General features: G+C 34.0%; 1 protein-coding gene across 1 annotated transcript in view; it reads right to left on the bottom strand.

Moving 5' to 3' along the window:
* Hook1 (hook microtubule tethering protein 1) overlaps window positions 1–14613 on the bottom strand; it is a 53784-nt gene extending 39171 nt beyond the window's left edge. Inside the window, exons 1-5 of the mRNA XM_027944981.3 lie at window positions 14551–14613; window positions 9465–9550; window positions 3579–3651; window positions 1599–1649; window positions 1034–1166 (exon numbers count right to left, since the gene is read on the bottom strand). Coding sequence (XP_027800782.2) covers window positions 1034–1166; window positions 1599–1649; window positions 3579–3651; window positions 9465–9550; window positions 14551–14613 — 406 coding nt within the window. The remainder of the gene's footprint in view (window positions 1–1033; window positions 1167–1598; window positions 1650–3578; window positions 3652–9464; window positions 9551–14550) is intronic.
* Window positions 14614–16017: the final 1404 nt, after the last annotated feature.

Raw genomic sequence — 16017 nt, 5'->3', positions numbered from 1 at the left:
TTTTATGAAAATATCCAATAAGAGATCTTTTGACATTTTTCATGAGGAATAAAAGTCTATAAATAAGTACTTACTTGCCCCCCAAAAAAGTACTTTAATGATAAAGAGGAATATGAAAAGATATAAAGAGATGCAACTTAATATAAGTTTTCTGATATCTTATCTCTTTTTAAGTTGATAAACTACCATTGATTACATGTCATTTTCTTTTACCCTTTATGAGTTAATTCTTATTGAAACTACTGTTTTGTATCCTTCCTTCATCAGTTAGATGATGTTGAATGTGGTTTCTAAAATCTTGAAGTATTTTTACAAAATTAAGCAACCAAAATTCTTCAATAAAGGTGGCATATTAAGACCAAGTTTATATTAAATCATGAAAAAAAAATCAGCATCAAAATTGTCACCACCCAGATTGACACAGGGAAGGAGATTTGGGTCTCCTCAGTTCATCATTTTATTCATTTCATGTAACCATAAGTGATATTTTTGTACTCAGCAGGATATGGACCACTATGTTTGAACATACAAATATTAACACACCAATTTCATTATATTATCAGACTGCTTATCATGATACACTGGACAGGTATTCTTCTAAAAAAAACAGGAGAACAGTATCTGAAGAAGCTTGGATTATAATTTAGTAACTGAATATTTATTTATGAAAAACTAAATCAACCTCAGGTTCTTACGTACAATATAAACTACTGGATGAATAAGTACAATTCACTGAATATCTACTTAAATTCTAAGAACTGGATTAATTAAACCAAGCACTAGATACTTAAACCATTTTATGCTAAGATACATTTAATTTAGCCACTGAATATCAGAATCCAGGTACATTTAGGACACTCAAGATATGTAGCTTTTCAATGGCAGAGAAGGGCTAGATTTCAGATCTCAATTTTACATTTCAAGGTGCTTTCAGCCAAAATTAAATAGTAAAGTTAAATGCAACCTTGTAAATGCTGGCAACAGAAGTAGTTTTTTAAAAGTAGAATTCCTCAGTTGACTGAATTTTACTTACCTTGCTTCTTTTCACAGTTTACCGCACAACCTAAAATAAGCTGTAGCAACCTCCCAAGCTCCACAGAATTCGAACATTCAGTTATTTGGTTTAAATCGGGAATAAGTTCTTCAGAAATCTGCTGCCCCAAAAACTGTAGAATCAAAATAATACAACATATCACTCACTTATGTAGGCTACAAATAGTTTACTACATTTAACTATTAAAAGGAAAATTAATTATAATTAGGTTTATGAAACAACTCAGATAAATTAACAAATGCCAAATCAATAATTACTTATCAAAACCAGTTGGCAAAATTAAGTCAAAACTGTTGATCATTAAGCAATAAATTCTATTTGAAAAAATAATTTAAATAGCATCAACAAAGTAAGTGTTTTTTGCGAATACAATATATTTAGACTTTAAACCTAATAATTTTCACAAAATTTGAGTTCTCTAAAAATGGCAATATTTTGATTGTGAATTATGATAAAATATTACAAATAAAAAGCCAAGCCATTTCTCAGGGTCAATATAATTATCACATAGCATTTTGTATTTGAAGGCAGATCTTTTTCATACCTCATGGTAGTAACTCATAATTCCTTGAAGTACTTTCTTTAAGTTACTAGCCTAAAGTGACAAGAAACAAAAAAGAATATGAAATAAATTTTTTTCATATTAATAATGAAAGAAAACCTATGCCAAGGTGAAAGACAATAAAACTTTCCCCTGATAAAAAAATCGTGGTACAGTTCTTTAGCAAGAAATTACAAAAATACAATGTGCAATAAACCTAATAGAAATTAAAAATGTATAATATAAAAATAAAAAGAATTTTTTTAAAAAATAGACAAAATCACAATCAACTTTAGAGATTTAAGGACTCCTTTCTATGTAACTGATAAAATAATTAAACAAAAAATAAAGATATAAAATATACACAAAAGTATCAACAATTTTGATGTAATCCACATTCATGGAACAACTTAAAAAACACACATTGTTTTCAAGTGCATATTAAACATTTACCAATAGTTAGGTTATAACGTAAGTCCCAGTAAATGTAAAAAAAATTTCTTGCATTGATGCAGGTATGTTCCCAAAGAAAAATGGAATTAAATTAGAACTCAATCAATTTTAAAAAAAGGTATTTAGAATTTGAACTACCTACTTCTAATTTACCCATATGTTAAAAGGGAAATTACCAAATATTTTAGACTGAATGAAAATCAGAACATAGTACATTAAAATGCATAAGATGTGGATTAAGCAATATTTAGTATTGGGGGTGGGGAAAAGGCCTAAAATTTAATACTTAAGCTTCCACTTTACAAAGCAAGAAAAAAGAAGAACATATGTTAAGTAAAAGAAAGGAAATAAGAAAGATTAAATAGAAAATGAATTAAATAGAAAACAGTTATTTGAAAAAACAAAACTGAAAAACGTTAAGACATTAAGGAGAAAATTTTTAAAACATACTAATTTTAGCAAAGAAAGATCATACATCACTTAAAGATCATGGTCATTAGCATATTATTAGCATAATAGTTAGGAACAGTTTTTTGAGGGGTGGGGGATAGCCACTGAGCTATACATACATATAAAAGACCAAGCTATACCACTAAAATAAAAATATAAAGCTAAAGATTAAAATGTTTTTATTACATTCCCAATCCTGTTACTTTTTTTTTTTTTAATTTTGAGACAGTCTCACTAAGTTGCTGAGGCTAGTCTTGAGCTTGCAATCCTCCTGTCTTAGCCTCCCAACTTGCTGGGATTACAGGTGCGTGCCACCATGCCCAGCTTGTTTAAAACAATTATATGCCAACAAATAAAACAATTTATATGAAACATACACCCTATAAGACACAAAACTGAGAAAAGAAAAATGGTTTTTAAAATAGAAAATCATTTTTTCAGTTTCTACTAAGATTAAATATACTTATAAAATTTAGCAATTCCACTCAAGAATTTTCCCAAGAAAAATTAAAATATTTGTAAGCAAAGACTAATATGTGAATATTCACTGCAGTTATAATCTTAATAGCTAAAATCCCAAACAATTCAAACATCCATCAACAGGTGAAGAGCTAAATAAACTGTGATGATATCAAAGTAAAAAAATAGTATACACACACACACAAAAAAAAAACTAATATAGGCAATATGAACGAGGGAATGAATCTCAAAAACATAATGAGTCAAAGAAACCACGCACAAATAGTACACATTCTATGGTTACATTTATGTGGAATTCTAGAAATGAAATCTATAGTTTCAAAAGCAGATAGCAGATCTGTAGCTATTTGGGGCCAGACATAGGGTAAGGAGGTGAAGATTAAGTGGGAAGAAATCTAAGTGCATATTTTTATTTAATCGAAATGCTCTATATTTAATTATGATGATAGTTACATGACAGCATATGTGTGTCCAAAATTCAAGCTATAAACAATAAAATGCACTCACAAGTTAACTTTTTAAAAAGGATTTAGTCAAGTTTTGTGCAAATTTTAGGACCACCATTTAGAATAAGGTGTTACTCCCATTTATTCTTCATACCTTTATTCTCCAGTTGTCCCCAACATCCTCTTTAATTCGGCTTAACCAAGATTCATTGAACCAAGCTATATCACTAAAACAAAAATATAAAAGTTAAAGGTTAAAATGCTTTTATTACATGAAAAATACCAAACTGATCAACAGAGAACTTAACTTTACAGCTTAAAATTTATCCTTCATGAGATTAGGAAAGGTTTAAATGAACCCAAGAAATTTTCTGTGATTCTAAAGAATTTCATTTGGAACTACTCACACTAAATTATTTAAGTCATTGACACCTTAAATTTGACAAACATGTACTAAACATTTTATACGAGGCCCTGCTAACAGGAAGGTCTAAAATACCACCCATGAAGGGGTAAAAAGAAAATCAACATTTTAATGAGTGAGTACTACGTATTAAGCACTGTGCTTGATGTTCTTCCATGTTATTTTATTCAAACATCACAGTAACTTGGCAAAGGATATATTATTTTTCTCAGTCTTCCTATTCAGGGAATTGAGAATGAGAGAGGGAAAGTAATTTGCCATAGGTGACTAGTATATAGTGAAGCACAAAATGAAGCTATTTGAGTGAAAAAGGAATAAAATGAATTTAACTGAGGAATCTACAAACAAATTTAGCTTTAATTAGGAGTAAAGTTATGCATTGATATTGAACGTAAAGACAAATAATTGCTATGCAAAAACTATATATTTAATAAGGTTTTAAAGAAAACATTTGACTGTATATAATGAACTATATGTAATTATATTAACAGATTACATTCTAGACAAATATTTGGATCCTTGTTCTGAGCAAAGAGATGAGGGAGATTAATATGAAAATGAATAATTTACTATTTTGACTCAGAAATAATAGCTATTAATGGTAGAAAATAAAGAGCACAAATAATTATACTCAAGGAAGAATAAGATAAAGGCTCTAACAGTTTAAGCTATAATATCACAGAATGTTAGTGCTAAAGAGATCTTAAAAGTCTCATCTAAATTTTTACTTGATGGATGGTTTAGCTATAATATGAGGGGAAAAAAAGAGGTTCTTTCCCAAAGTTTGTCTTAAATTTCAATATGCAAAACTGAAAACTTTTAACACTGTGCTTAGCCTTTCTGAAATCATTCTGCTTTATATGTTCTAGTAGAGAACGTACCACTTTCATGCAGTAAATAAAAAAATGGCTTCGCCATTTTCACCTCATTCATTTGGAATTTGTAACTATTTTCTTTTGAGTAAATTTATGTTAGTTTTAATCAACTTTTTCCAAATGCCAAAACTACAATTACCAAAACAGCTTAGCTAAAAATAAAATTATGAACTACTAACCAGGTATTTATTTGAAATTACTAAATTTAATGAATCATATTATTTTCCTTTTCATTAGACTAAGTAATAAAAAAGTCCTAGAAAAAAAGACCAGCTGTAATGAACAATTTTATGTGTTAACTTGGCTGGACCACCATACTCAGAAATTTGGTCAATCTTTGATGATGTGATTTATTTTTCAGATAAGACTAACATTTAAAATCAGTAGACTGAGTAAAGCATATTACTCTCCATAATTTAGGTGGGTCTTATCCAATCAGTGGAGGGCCTCAAGAAACACTTCAAGACAGAGCAAATTCTGCCAGCAGACTGACTAATGACTCTGGCTGTTCTTCTCCAGGTCTCCAGTCTGCTGATTTACCGCACAGATTTTGGACATGCAAGTCTTTGCAAAAGCATGAGCCAATCCCTTAAAATAAATATTTGTGTATGTGTTTGTTTGTATATACTCATGCACATGCACACAGACATCTACCTCATTGGTCCTGCTTCTCTGTAGAACCCTGACTATAAAACTCTTTCTCTCTCTCTCTCTCTCTCACTCACTCACACACACACACACACACACACACACACACGGATATCTAAGTATATGATTTTACGCTGTAATTAGTTTTAGAAATTGAACTTAAAGATTATCTATTCTTGTTATCTAACTTTTTCAAAATAATCATCCTTTTATCTTACATTTTTCCATATCCTTTCCATTCCAAATCAACTCTATCCCTGAGAAATACTTTCAAATTTCTCCATAAGAATAAATTTCCTACTTTCTTTCTTATAAGCAAATTCACACCTTTTCAAACAATTATGATGGCAGCCACTATGAAACTTGATATTCAACCTCAGAAATCTTTGGAAATAACTGATATAACTTTTCTTTCTTTCTCCTCCTCCTTTTTTTTTTTTTTTGCTTTGCCACATCTGTATACCTCTGGTCCCCCCAACAATGAACTGCTTTTCTTATATTTCTTAGAACTTCAAAGCCTCTCAAGGAACACCAAATAAGAAAGGGAATAAATGACTAAGTAAAATGTAATCCTGCTTTTCTTATATTTCTTAGAACTTCAAAGCCATTCAAGGAACACCAAATAAGAAAGGGAATAAATGACTAAGTAAAATGTAATCCAGTTATTTTCTAATAAAACTGTTAAAAAAAAAACACTACATAATTTTTTAACTCCACCCACGATATTTGTCTTCAACAATTTTATTAACTAAATTCAGATAGTAATTAATATCTAACTGGTTACTATAAATAATAGTTGTGTCCCTAAATGAATACCCTGAGACTATTTTTTCTTCAATAATCAAAAAACCTTCTGTGATTATCAATACAGCAAAATGTGATCTGTATTTTGGACACACACATATGAACTTTCATTTTGTTAATACTCCAAATTAAAAACCTATCAAAAGGGGTTCAAGATACTTAATATCAAGAATTGAAGCTGATTAAGAGCAATGATTTTGGAGTCCAACCAAACTGAACAAATCCTAGCTTTGCAGATTTTCTCATTATTTGACTTTCCAAAATTCAACGACACTTCTCTACACCTATGTTGTCTTGTATAAGCTGAGGATACAAAAATAATATCTACCCCATAGAATACTAAAAGTTTAATGAAATAATCTATCTAATGGGGTATATAATGATGTATTTAGTAATTACTAAGATTTGGTTATCACGTTGTATCAAATTAAATGCTCAAATATTTTCTGAATGAACAAATAACTGCATGATGCTTAAGGTTTTTAAATATTAAACATTCTTTTTCACTCCTCTCTCTTGCAAAAAAATATCCAAAGACAACAGTAACAAGCATAGAGGTTATCTGGTTCCTTAAGTGAAAAACTAAGCCGTTCTTTTGGGGAAGTGGCTTGCATTCTTCACACTTCTTGGAAGTAGTACCATGTCCCCCAAAAAGATGTTTAAGTTCTAACCTCTGGTATCTGTGAACATGACCTTATATGAAAATAGCTTCTTCAAAGGTATAATCAAGCTAATTGAAATCATGATGAATTTGGATGGGTCCCAAACCAATATGACAGTTGCTCTTATGAGAGAAGAGACACAAATGCAGGCATGGTGGGAAGATGGCTACGTGAAGACAGAGCAGAGGTTGAAGTTATGCTGTCACCAACCAAGGAATGCTTGAGACTACCAGAAGCTGGGCTGGAAGGAAAGATCTGCTAGAGGCTTTTCAGGGAGCATGGCCCAGCCAATACTTTTAGTCCTTTAAGGTTCTAGAACTATGTAAGAATTAATTTTGGTTATTGTTGTTTTGCTTTTTTGTTGTTCTTGTTGCTTTTTTTAAAAATTTTGGTTGTTTTAAGACACCCCATCTGTGGTACTTTGTTATGGCAGCCGTAAAAAACTAATAACACTGTAGTTACAGTTTTTCTTCACATGTTTTTTAAATAACAGAAGCTTCGACAGGCATTTTTAAAAGATAGATACTTACTATATATTCAAACTCAGGATAATAATTAAGAAACTGAAGAACCCTAGTAACAACTCCCTGACTCCCCATATCTAAGTCTTAATAGCCTGAACACCACTTTTCAAGAGTTTATTATTTAGAAGCATATCTATATATAATAATATCTATCTAATATGCCTAAAGGCTCACCATAAATAATTATCTATGATTTTGCTACATCTTTAAAAAGCAGAATTTCTCTTCTCACTTTCAGTAACAACCTTTACTGTGATTTGATGAGTCACCAATAACATTTGTTACAAATTGTAAAATATAAAGTACTTTGCAATGTTCAAAGAAATATTATAAAATTAGCCCTCTGAACAGGGATATTGATACTGTGATCCAACCAAGGGAAGATGTATGCTTTAAGTCTCACTACTCAGCATTCAGGCTTCTGAAAAGCTCCAAAATGGAAAGGGGTATAAAATATCCCCTGAATGATAAGGCTTAGACATGTAACATATAAAAACAGGTAAAAAAAAAAAGCAAAAACAAACAAAGAGGTCAAAGAGGCATATACATCAAATCATGGTTAAAAAAAAAATAGGTCTCTTCTATTATTTCATGGCATAAATCTAATAGAGCTATCAAAAGCTTCCAATAATACAGAAATGACATCTTTGGGGGCTGGGGTTGTAGCTCAGTGGTTGAGCGCTTGCCTCCCATGTGTGAGGCACTGGGTTTGATCCTCAGCACCATATAAAAATAAATAAATAAATGAAACAAAGATAATGTGTCCATCTACAACTAACGAAAGAAAGAAAGAAAGGAAGGAAGGAAGGAAGAAAGGATTTCTTTGGATGGCACTGTGGAAATAACACTAGTCTTACGTTCATACCAACCACAATATATCACACAAAGAGGAATCAAGGTGTATATTCTAACAACAAAAAACAATGATGATTTTCCAAAATCATCAAGAAAGGACCATGTTGAGATTGTTGACTCTGACCAGTTAAATAATTTTGAAATCCATCAGGATATAAATAAAATATTTAAGAAATATTTTGCAGGAGAGGTAAGACATATTCTATAATGACTGCTACTCTCTTTCCATTGCCCAAAATGTTAAGTATTTTTCTTTCAAAATGTTTATTTGGGGTTAACTCTAAAATCTGTATGTTCACATAAGATTATTCTGAAGATTCCAAATAACTAGGATTTTAATATCATTTAAGTTGCTTTTCTGAGAAAGGCAAGAGTTTTTGAAAACCCATTAATGTGAATTACAGCAAACCTTTATAAGATGGTAGTAATGATTAAATAAACAATAACTGACAATAAAACAATACAGCAGAGATAGAATTCTGGTCTCAAAGTAAGCTAATATAAAGTCATCATGTTCATCAATTAATAAATTATGAGTACAGAATTGATCCTATCTGTCCTAGTAAGAGTAGAGTTCAATCTATACACTGAAACCCTTATGTTTGGCAAATATTAGGAAATTTTGATATAATTATATAAGTGGATCTAGTTCACACAGAATCACTTTATTAGTTGAGGATGCCCAACATCTGTGACTTCAGATTTCACTCATACATTATTTTACTATTGAAATAAAAATAAAAACTCAGAAATAAATAAAAAATATTAATAAAAACTCATTGTTCATAGATTTTAAATATTTTTAAATACAGTATTTTATGTTTCAGTAATCTCTATGATAACAATTTCCATAAACTGAAACTTTAAAATGTTAATATCACATTAAGAAATATCATAAGCAAATATATCATTAGTTTAGTCTTTTTCTTTTATAGTTATTATTAATTTGCAAACATGTCCAGAACAAATGTAAAATAAGATCTCTTGAATAAAGAATGTTAATCATTTATTTAGTTAAGATGTATCTCCATGAACAAGCAAGAAGTAAACTGTTCAAAATGTTTAAGAAATAAACTTTTCAAACCTGGCAAACTGTTCTCTGGTTTTAAGGATTCCTTGGTACCATAGGTCTGAATACATCATCAAACAGGATAAAATTTCAATAACCTTTAGAATAAGTCTAGGTGTTTGCTCTTCCTTAGTATTGGGTTTCCAATTCTTTTCAGGCAAAGTTTGATCACTACTCACATTTGATGAAGAACTTGTGCCATGGCAACTCCATTAGTCAGCTGTTTAACATCTTGACAAGGCGAGGCAGTCTTGAATGTCTGCAGCTAAAATGACATAAAGCAAATGACATTACTGCTTCATTATCCCTAAAGAATAGTATTATAGAATAAACAGAAAACAGCTAAAAATTGTCTTTTTTATTTAAAAACATACCCTGCCAATCAAATGAAGCTATATTAATAGATTTCTGTGGGTATATAATATTTTTATAAATATAAACACTTAACATTTCATAAAATCATGCCTAATATAGTAAAGGATGCATTCACGCCATGTGTAGGTAATTCAGAGCTTCTGAATAATACAAAGCCGGTTATACAACTCTAGTCTTTAATCTATTTTCAGGAGAATATCAGAAAAAGAACTTTTAAGATAACACAACACTCATGAGTTAAAAACTTTACTCATATCATTTGATAGGAAAACATAAGCTAGAAATGTCAAGCCTAAAACTATTTACAGTTTATTCATAAACTCTGAAATAAAATAGGACTTCTTATTATTATCAATAATTAGCATTATAGCATGAGGGATCAAGGGCCCATCCACCATGACAAGTTTTTCCATCCAGTTTGGTTTTAGATATGACTAACTTTTCAAATGTATTAACTTTTCTGTGTACTAAACGTTAATACACATATTAAAAAGGGAAGTAGAATGATGACTTTTTTTCACAAAAGCAAATACAAGATAGAAAAATATTCAGAAAGCAATTTATAACAAAGCTAAGATGGATAATATGCTTTCTAGAAATCTAATCATATTATGAAACTTTTCTCCACACACATTCATCTCCTTCACTATTCACTTGTAATTTCCTAAGTTTACCAATTTAACTACTATAAACCAACAGAATTCTCTCCCACCATAATTCACCAAAAGAGGCTCTAAGTATTCTGAGGTTCTACAAGTCTGTCTCTATTACTCTAATACAATGACACAAGCAGATAAAAGACAGCCACAGTTACTTTCAAAGTACACAGAGACACTTTACTGAGTTTCTACTCTATATGAGATACTGTTGTACAGGATGGGGTTACAAAAGAAAAATCACCCTTTTCTACACTTAAAGTAGTTTCAGTCAAGAGTTAAGGTGAGAAGGAAAAGATGGAAATAATGTTCAGATAATGTTTCATGATTTCAGTATACACAAAATGTTTTGAAATAAAACAAAAGTAAACTAATCTAATTAGGGTCTGCATTTAGAAAAGACTTCTTAGAGAAGATTCATAATGGAAGGACATGAGGACTGAATACAATATTTTCTAAGTAAAGAAAGGGCTTCAGGAAGGAGCTTTAGGAAGTAGGAATATAATAAAACCATAGATACATGAGAAGCAATGGTATTTTTAGGGAACATGTATTTGTAGTACAAAGGAGGATAGAAATGGGCAATGATCAAAGGGTTAAAGAAACAGCAGAAGTCAGGATGCAAGAGGGTCATGATAAGAAACTTGGGACTTATTTTATCCTTAGTTGCATCATCTAATAGTTTCTCTCACAAGATGGTTGGTAAAATTAAATGAAATAGCAAACATACTTAGATATTGGCTAGCACAAATAATAAGCTCATAGCTGTTAGTGCACTTAGGTGTGAGTTAGGGTTTCTTAAAGTGTGGGGGTCTAGGACAAATATTTATCAGAATCTATAGACATATTAAATCAGATGATTCCTAAGTGATTCTTATGCATGTCAATTTTTGAAAACATTCTCTAGTTGATGAAAAATAATTGAGAGTACTAAGGAAGACAGTGACATCTTTTATATATTTTGGAGAACTATCATAGTAACTCAAAGCAGCTTTATTCTCTGGTCAAGGAGATCAGTTCCTGCAACGGTCCTGTTAATAAAATGGAGAGCAATGGCATAAAGAAATAAGTGTAATGTTGACTTAGAGAAAGAGGGAACAGGATGAATACATGAAACATCTGCTACATAAAATCAGAAAAATTTTGCAACAGAGTAATCTATCATGAAAATAACCCACAGGACTTAAGGCATCTTTAAACGGAAAATAAACCATAGCTCCCATTTTTCAACTTTCCTACTTACACACTAGCTTTTAATTGTAAATTAAAACTCAAATCATTAACTTTTTACAAAATATATATGATTCATGATTTTAAAAGGACAATTTCAGAGGCACAGAATATTAGGCAAAATAGTAAAGAGATATATGAATGAAATATAAATGCTAAGGAGTTGCCTCCTTGCCCTCTATGTTTAGATTAAAATCAGTTTCTCTGCCTTATTGCCATGAACACTGGGGTGTCTCCTGGAAGTTCTGAAAATAGCTGCAAAGTAAGTAAATAACAGAGAATATAATTTCATTTGGCTAAATTGAAAGACTTTATAATGAAGAATAGTGAATGAATTTAAATGTGCAGTGGGTGGAGTAAGGCCAAAGCAGAGGGACAGAAGAGAATGCATCTTTTTCACAGGACTCTTCACAGGGGTAAAGAAGCAAAAGTCTCTTTAGTGAGTGACCCAAAAAGGACAGAGTAGGCTTCCACAGGTATCCATCATAAAATACAGCATTCTAGCAAATAACTACCTTGCTTTCTTTGATATTTCCAAATAAAGCAAATAATAAGAAATGTGAAAATAATGTGAATTATTGTTCCTGAGCTGCTTTAATATAAACATCCCAGAAACTGAGTTTTCACAATTGACAGCCAAGAAAAGCTCAATCTTAAATCAACTTTGTCTTCATATTTTCCTCCTTTAACTACTCATTTCAGCAAGATTGCTTAGTAATCTACTTATTTTGCACACTTCCCCCCCCCTTCATCTGCTTGACAAAATGTACAAGAACCAAGAGAATCATTTGAAACATGTGGTCCAATGCCCTACTATTACTGGTGAAAGTAAAGCCCAAATTCAAGAAATAAATTTCCAACATCACAGAAATAATGTTTTGAAATAAAACAAAAGTAAACTAATCTAATTAGTTTACTAATTAGCAAAATCAAAGTCAACTTCGTGCAAATACTTCTTCAAACTCACACATTCATTCCATTGTGTAAATAATGCCCACATTTATTCTTTATCCCTGAATTTTCTGCTAAGCAGCAGTACATTTCTAAGAAACATTTCAAGAAGAGTTCCAAATCATAAAATACAACCCTTCAAAAATTATCAAAAGAGGCACCCCTTTGCCTAACCAAATTTTCTTGATGATTTCTCTGATTCTATTAACATTAGCTCCACTGCTCTAGTACTAAAAGAATGGTTACTCCCAATGTTCTTCTCACTGTCATGATATGGTCCTATCATATGGTGTTTTTTTTTTTCTTTTACTATATATATTCCAATACTTCTCCTTAACACATACCATTACTTATTAGCACATTAGGAGGCCAGGGATATCCTGACAAATGTGTATCTTCTTTTACCTCCCTTCAATTTATAGCCAAATGAGACATTACTGTTAGATGGCACTCTGTCATCTACAATTTCTTGTTTGCTTTATAATATTTTTTTCAAATTTTAAAGAATTTTGCCTTCCATTGTAATTATACACAGCTTTGCCTACTGATCCAATTAAAAATGATATATGCCTTTCTCAGAGCTTTATACTAAATAGGAAGTCAATAAATTAAAAGAATATATACAGTCACATAACAAAATATCACAATACAGTTCAAGAAAATCCTGTAGTTCACCACCTCACATTGAAGTCGATGACATCATAAAGACAAAGATTACTATTTCAGTCAGATGATGTTTAGAGCACAATGGAACAGATTAGGAAACACCCTTTAATTAGCCACTTGTTTTAATAAAACATATCATCAAAAGTAATGTTGCCTTACTTCATGACAGTCTTAAATATAGCATCCAAATCTCCTATTTTAAATGAAAACACAGATTAACCATTAGCAAACTGCTTTTAATTCAGAAACCTGAGATATATGCATTCTACTTAAAGTAAAACTTATTTACTTCCAGCATGCAATTGCTTTAAATTATAGTTATTTCCAATAGATTTGATACACTTCCAGAAATCTTTCAGATTAAGTTTAGTTTCTCTGCCTTTCAGATTTCTCAATTCTTTGGGATTACATGCATTAAAAGATGGCTAAGGAATCTTATCAACAGATTAAGGTCTCCTGGTCCAGTCTGTTTACATACCATTCTTCACATGTTCCCCTGCACACAACTGAACAATTGGTTTGGGGGTGAGCATCATCAACATCACCTTGTCAACCATCAAGCACCATCCTTGCAGAATATGGGCTAAGAACTCTACCAGGATATCAGTTCTCTGATATCTAAGCAGCTCCAAGTGGTAAGATAATTTGTTCACTGGAATGTTGTAAAATCTGGAAATAAATCCTACTTCTCGAAAGCCAGCACAACTGAACACAAATCGTAAACACGGATAAACTGCACACGGAAATGACAAATCCTTTCCTTTAAAGAAAATGCTAATTGGACGGGGAGAGGGCCCAGTGAAAAAAAAAAGGGGGAAAGAGTTCCCTCTCCCAAGACAGCTTTTTCTCCACACTGGAAATAACACGGAAATATCTTTTAAGCAGCATCTAGAAAATCTAACGCCCTAGAGTCCTAAAGCAGCACCAATCCAGGAGCTACAACAGCTAGCCACCTGCGTCTAATCAGAACAAGGTGGTTAGGGGTGGAGGTTGGGTTTTGGAGCAGGTCTTCACTCCCAAAAGAAGGCTACCAATCAGAGGGAAGAGGAGAGTAGGTTAGCCAGAAAGTTCAGGGCTTGGGGTGGGGGTCAGGCAGGGAGCGAAAACCCAGCGGGAAGAGGTAAGGGGATGGGCAAGGCTCCTGTCAAAGCTGCCAGGGCCACCATCCAGATCGTACCCTCTGGCCAGACCCTCAGAGCTTCCTTTACCCACATCGCGGGACACAAACACACGCACCCACACACCTGCCCTGCGCCGCAGGTGGCACTCTCGAGGTCAAGGGCGACAAGCAGTGCGGAAGGCTGGGCACCTGGCCACGAGCTGATGGCCCGCGCTCCTCCACAGCTCACCTGCGGAGAGCCAGGCCCCTCGGCCCCCTCACACTCACCCAGATAATGAGGCTGTCGCAGAGCGGCAGCTCGTGCTGCGGCAGCGGCTGCGCCTCCTCCATGGCCGGGACGAAGTCGACTACGCCTCTGACTCTGATACCTCCCTTCTCCCGGGCTCCTCCCGGAGCCGGCGTCGACGACCTGCTCGCCGGCCAGGAAAGCTTGGTAGCCAGGCCCCGCGCCGCTCACGCGCGAAACCTCACGCTGCCGACGTCGCCGGCGTGACCCCCTCCCCACCGCCCCCGCCAGGCTCCTGCGTTCGCCCCCTCCCCCGTCGAGGTCCAGGCCGCGCGACTCGACACCTGAGCCCCGCCCCCCACCCCGCCCCCTCACCCTCCTTCCTGCCCGCTTCAGCACACCTCTCCTAGCCGGACTGAGTGACTGGGTGCACACCAGTCACAAAGAAGGCAGGTACTAGGGCGGGGCGGGCAGAGTGGGCGGGGCGGGAAGAGCGGGAATAGGTTGAGCAGGAAGGGATGCTGATTGGACGTGCCCTCGTGGGCTCCGACCAATCAATGTGAGACAAGCCTGCGCCTCCAGAAGGGAGCGGGAGTGGGTAGGAAGAGGTTTGTGACCTGGCAGGTGCGGTGAGGGCGGTGCTGGAGGTTGTTCTTAGGGACGGAGAGCGCGCTTGCGCGGCGGGGATTGGCACTATTGAAGCTTCTCACAGCTCTAAGAGGCAGAAGGCCGGATGGACAGCGGGGGTGTGGGGGGTGGGCCCCAGCAGGGCTCAATCATCTTCCGGCCTCCTTCCTCTAGGTAGCTTATCTCTTGGCTACACCTATGGAGATTCACATTGCTTCCATAGTGTCTTCAGAAATAGATCTTACCCATGAATAACCCTCTCCCCCCCACCCCCCCAGGAAAGATGGGCGGATTTTACCCTAGAAGCGCATTGGAAAGGGAAGTTTTAATGCGAAGACGTGGCAAAGAGATGTGTTTCCTAAGCAAAAGAAAATATCTTAATGCTGCGTAAATCAGAGTTCTCACTATCACAGATCATGTGTAGTTTCATTCTAAATGGGACAAAAGGAGAGACCATTTTGAGGCAGCAAAATGAAATTGTTTTCGAAAAACGTGTCAGATATCTATGTACCCATTTTCCTTTGGCAATTAAACTTTTTTCTGAGAATGTTGGGGTGGGTAGTGGTAAATTTGAAGCTCTCCAAGGTACTGATAGACGGCTTAGGTTTTTGAAAGGAGCTCAAATATTCTTAGCCTTGTTGTTTGTTCTCATCACTTCACTCATTCATAAATTCATCAATTCAAGTTCTGCGTTAAAAAGCAGCTGGCTTATTTAAATTGCAGCGATTTTATATATAGGCACTGAAAATTTAAAACTGATAGATGACTGCAATTAAAAGCCCCCAAAAGTAAATCAGGCTCATTCTAAAATTACCATTCATGCATTTGCTGTTGATTTCCTTAACATTATCTCGGAACTTTTTTGATGTGTTTGGAATCAC

This window comes from Marmota flaviventris, chromosome 10 (genome assembly GCF_047511675.1).
Source record: "Marmota flaviventris isolate mMarFla1 chromosome 10, mMarFla1.hap1, whole genome shotgun sequence".
Lineage (NCBI taxonomy): Eukaryota > Metazoa > Chordata > Mammalia > Rodentia > Sciuridae > Marmota > Marmota flaviventris.
The sequence above is the reverse complement of the archived record's forward strand: the minus strand, read 5'-3'. Positions and strand labels throughout refer to the sequence as shown.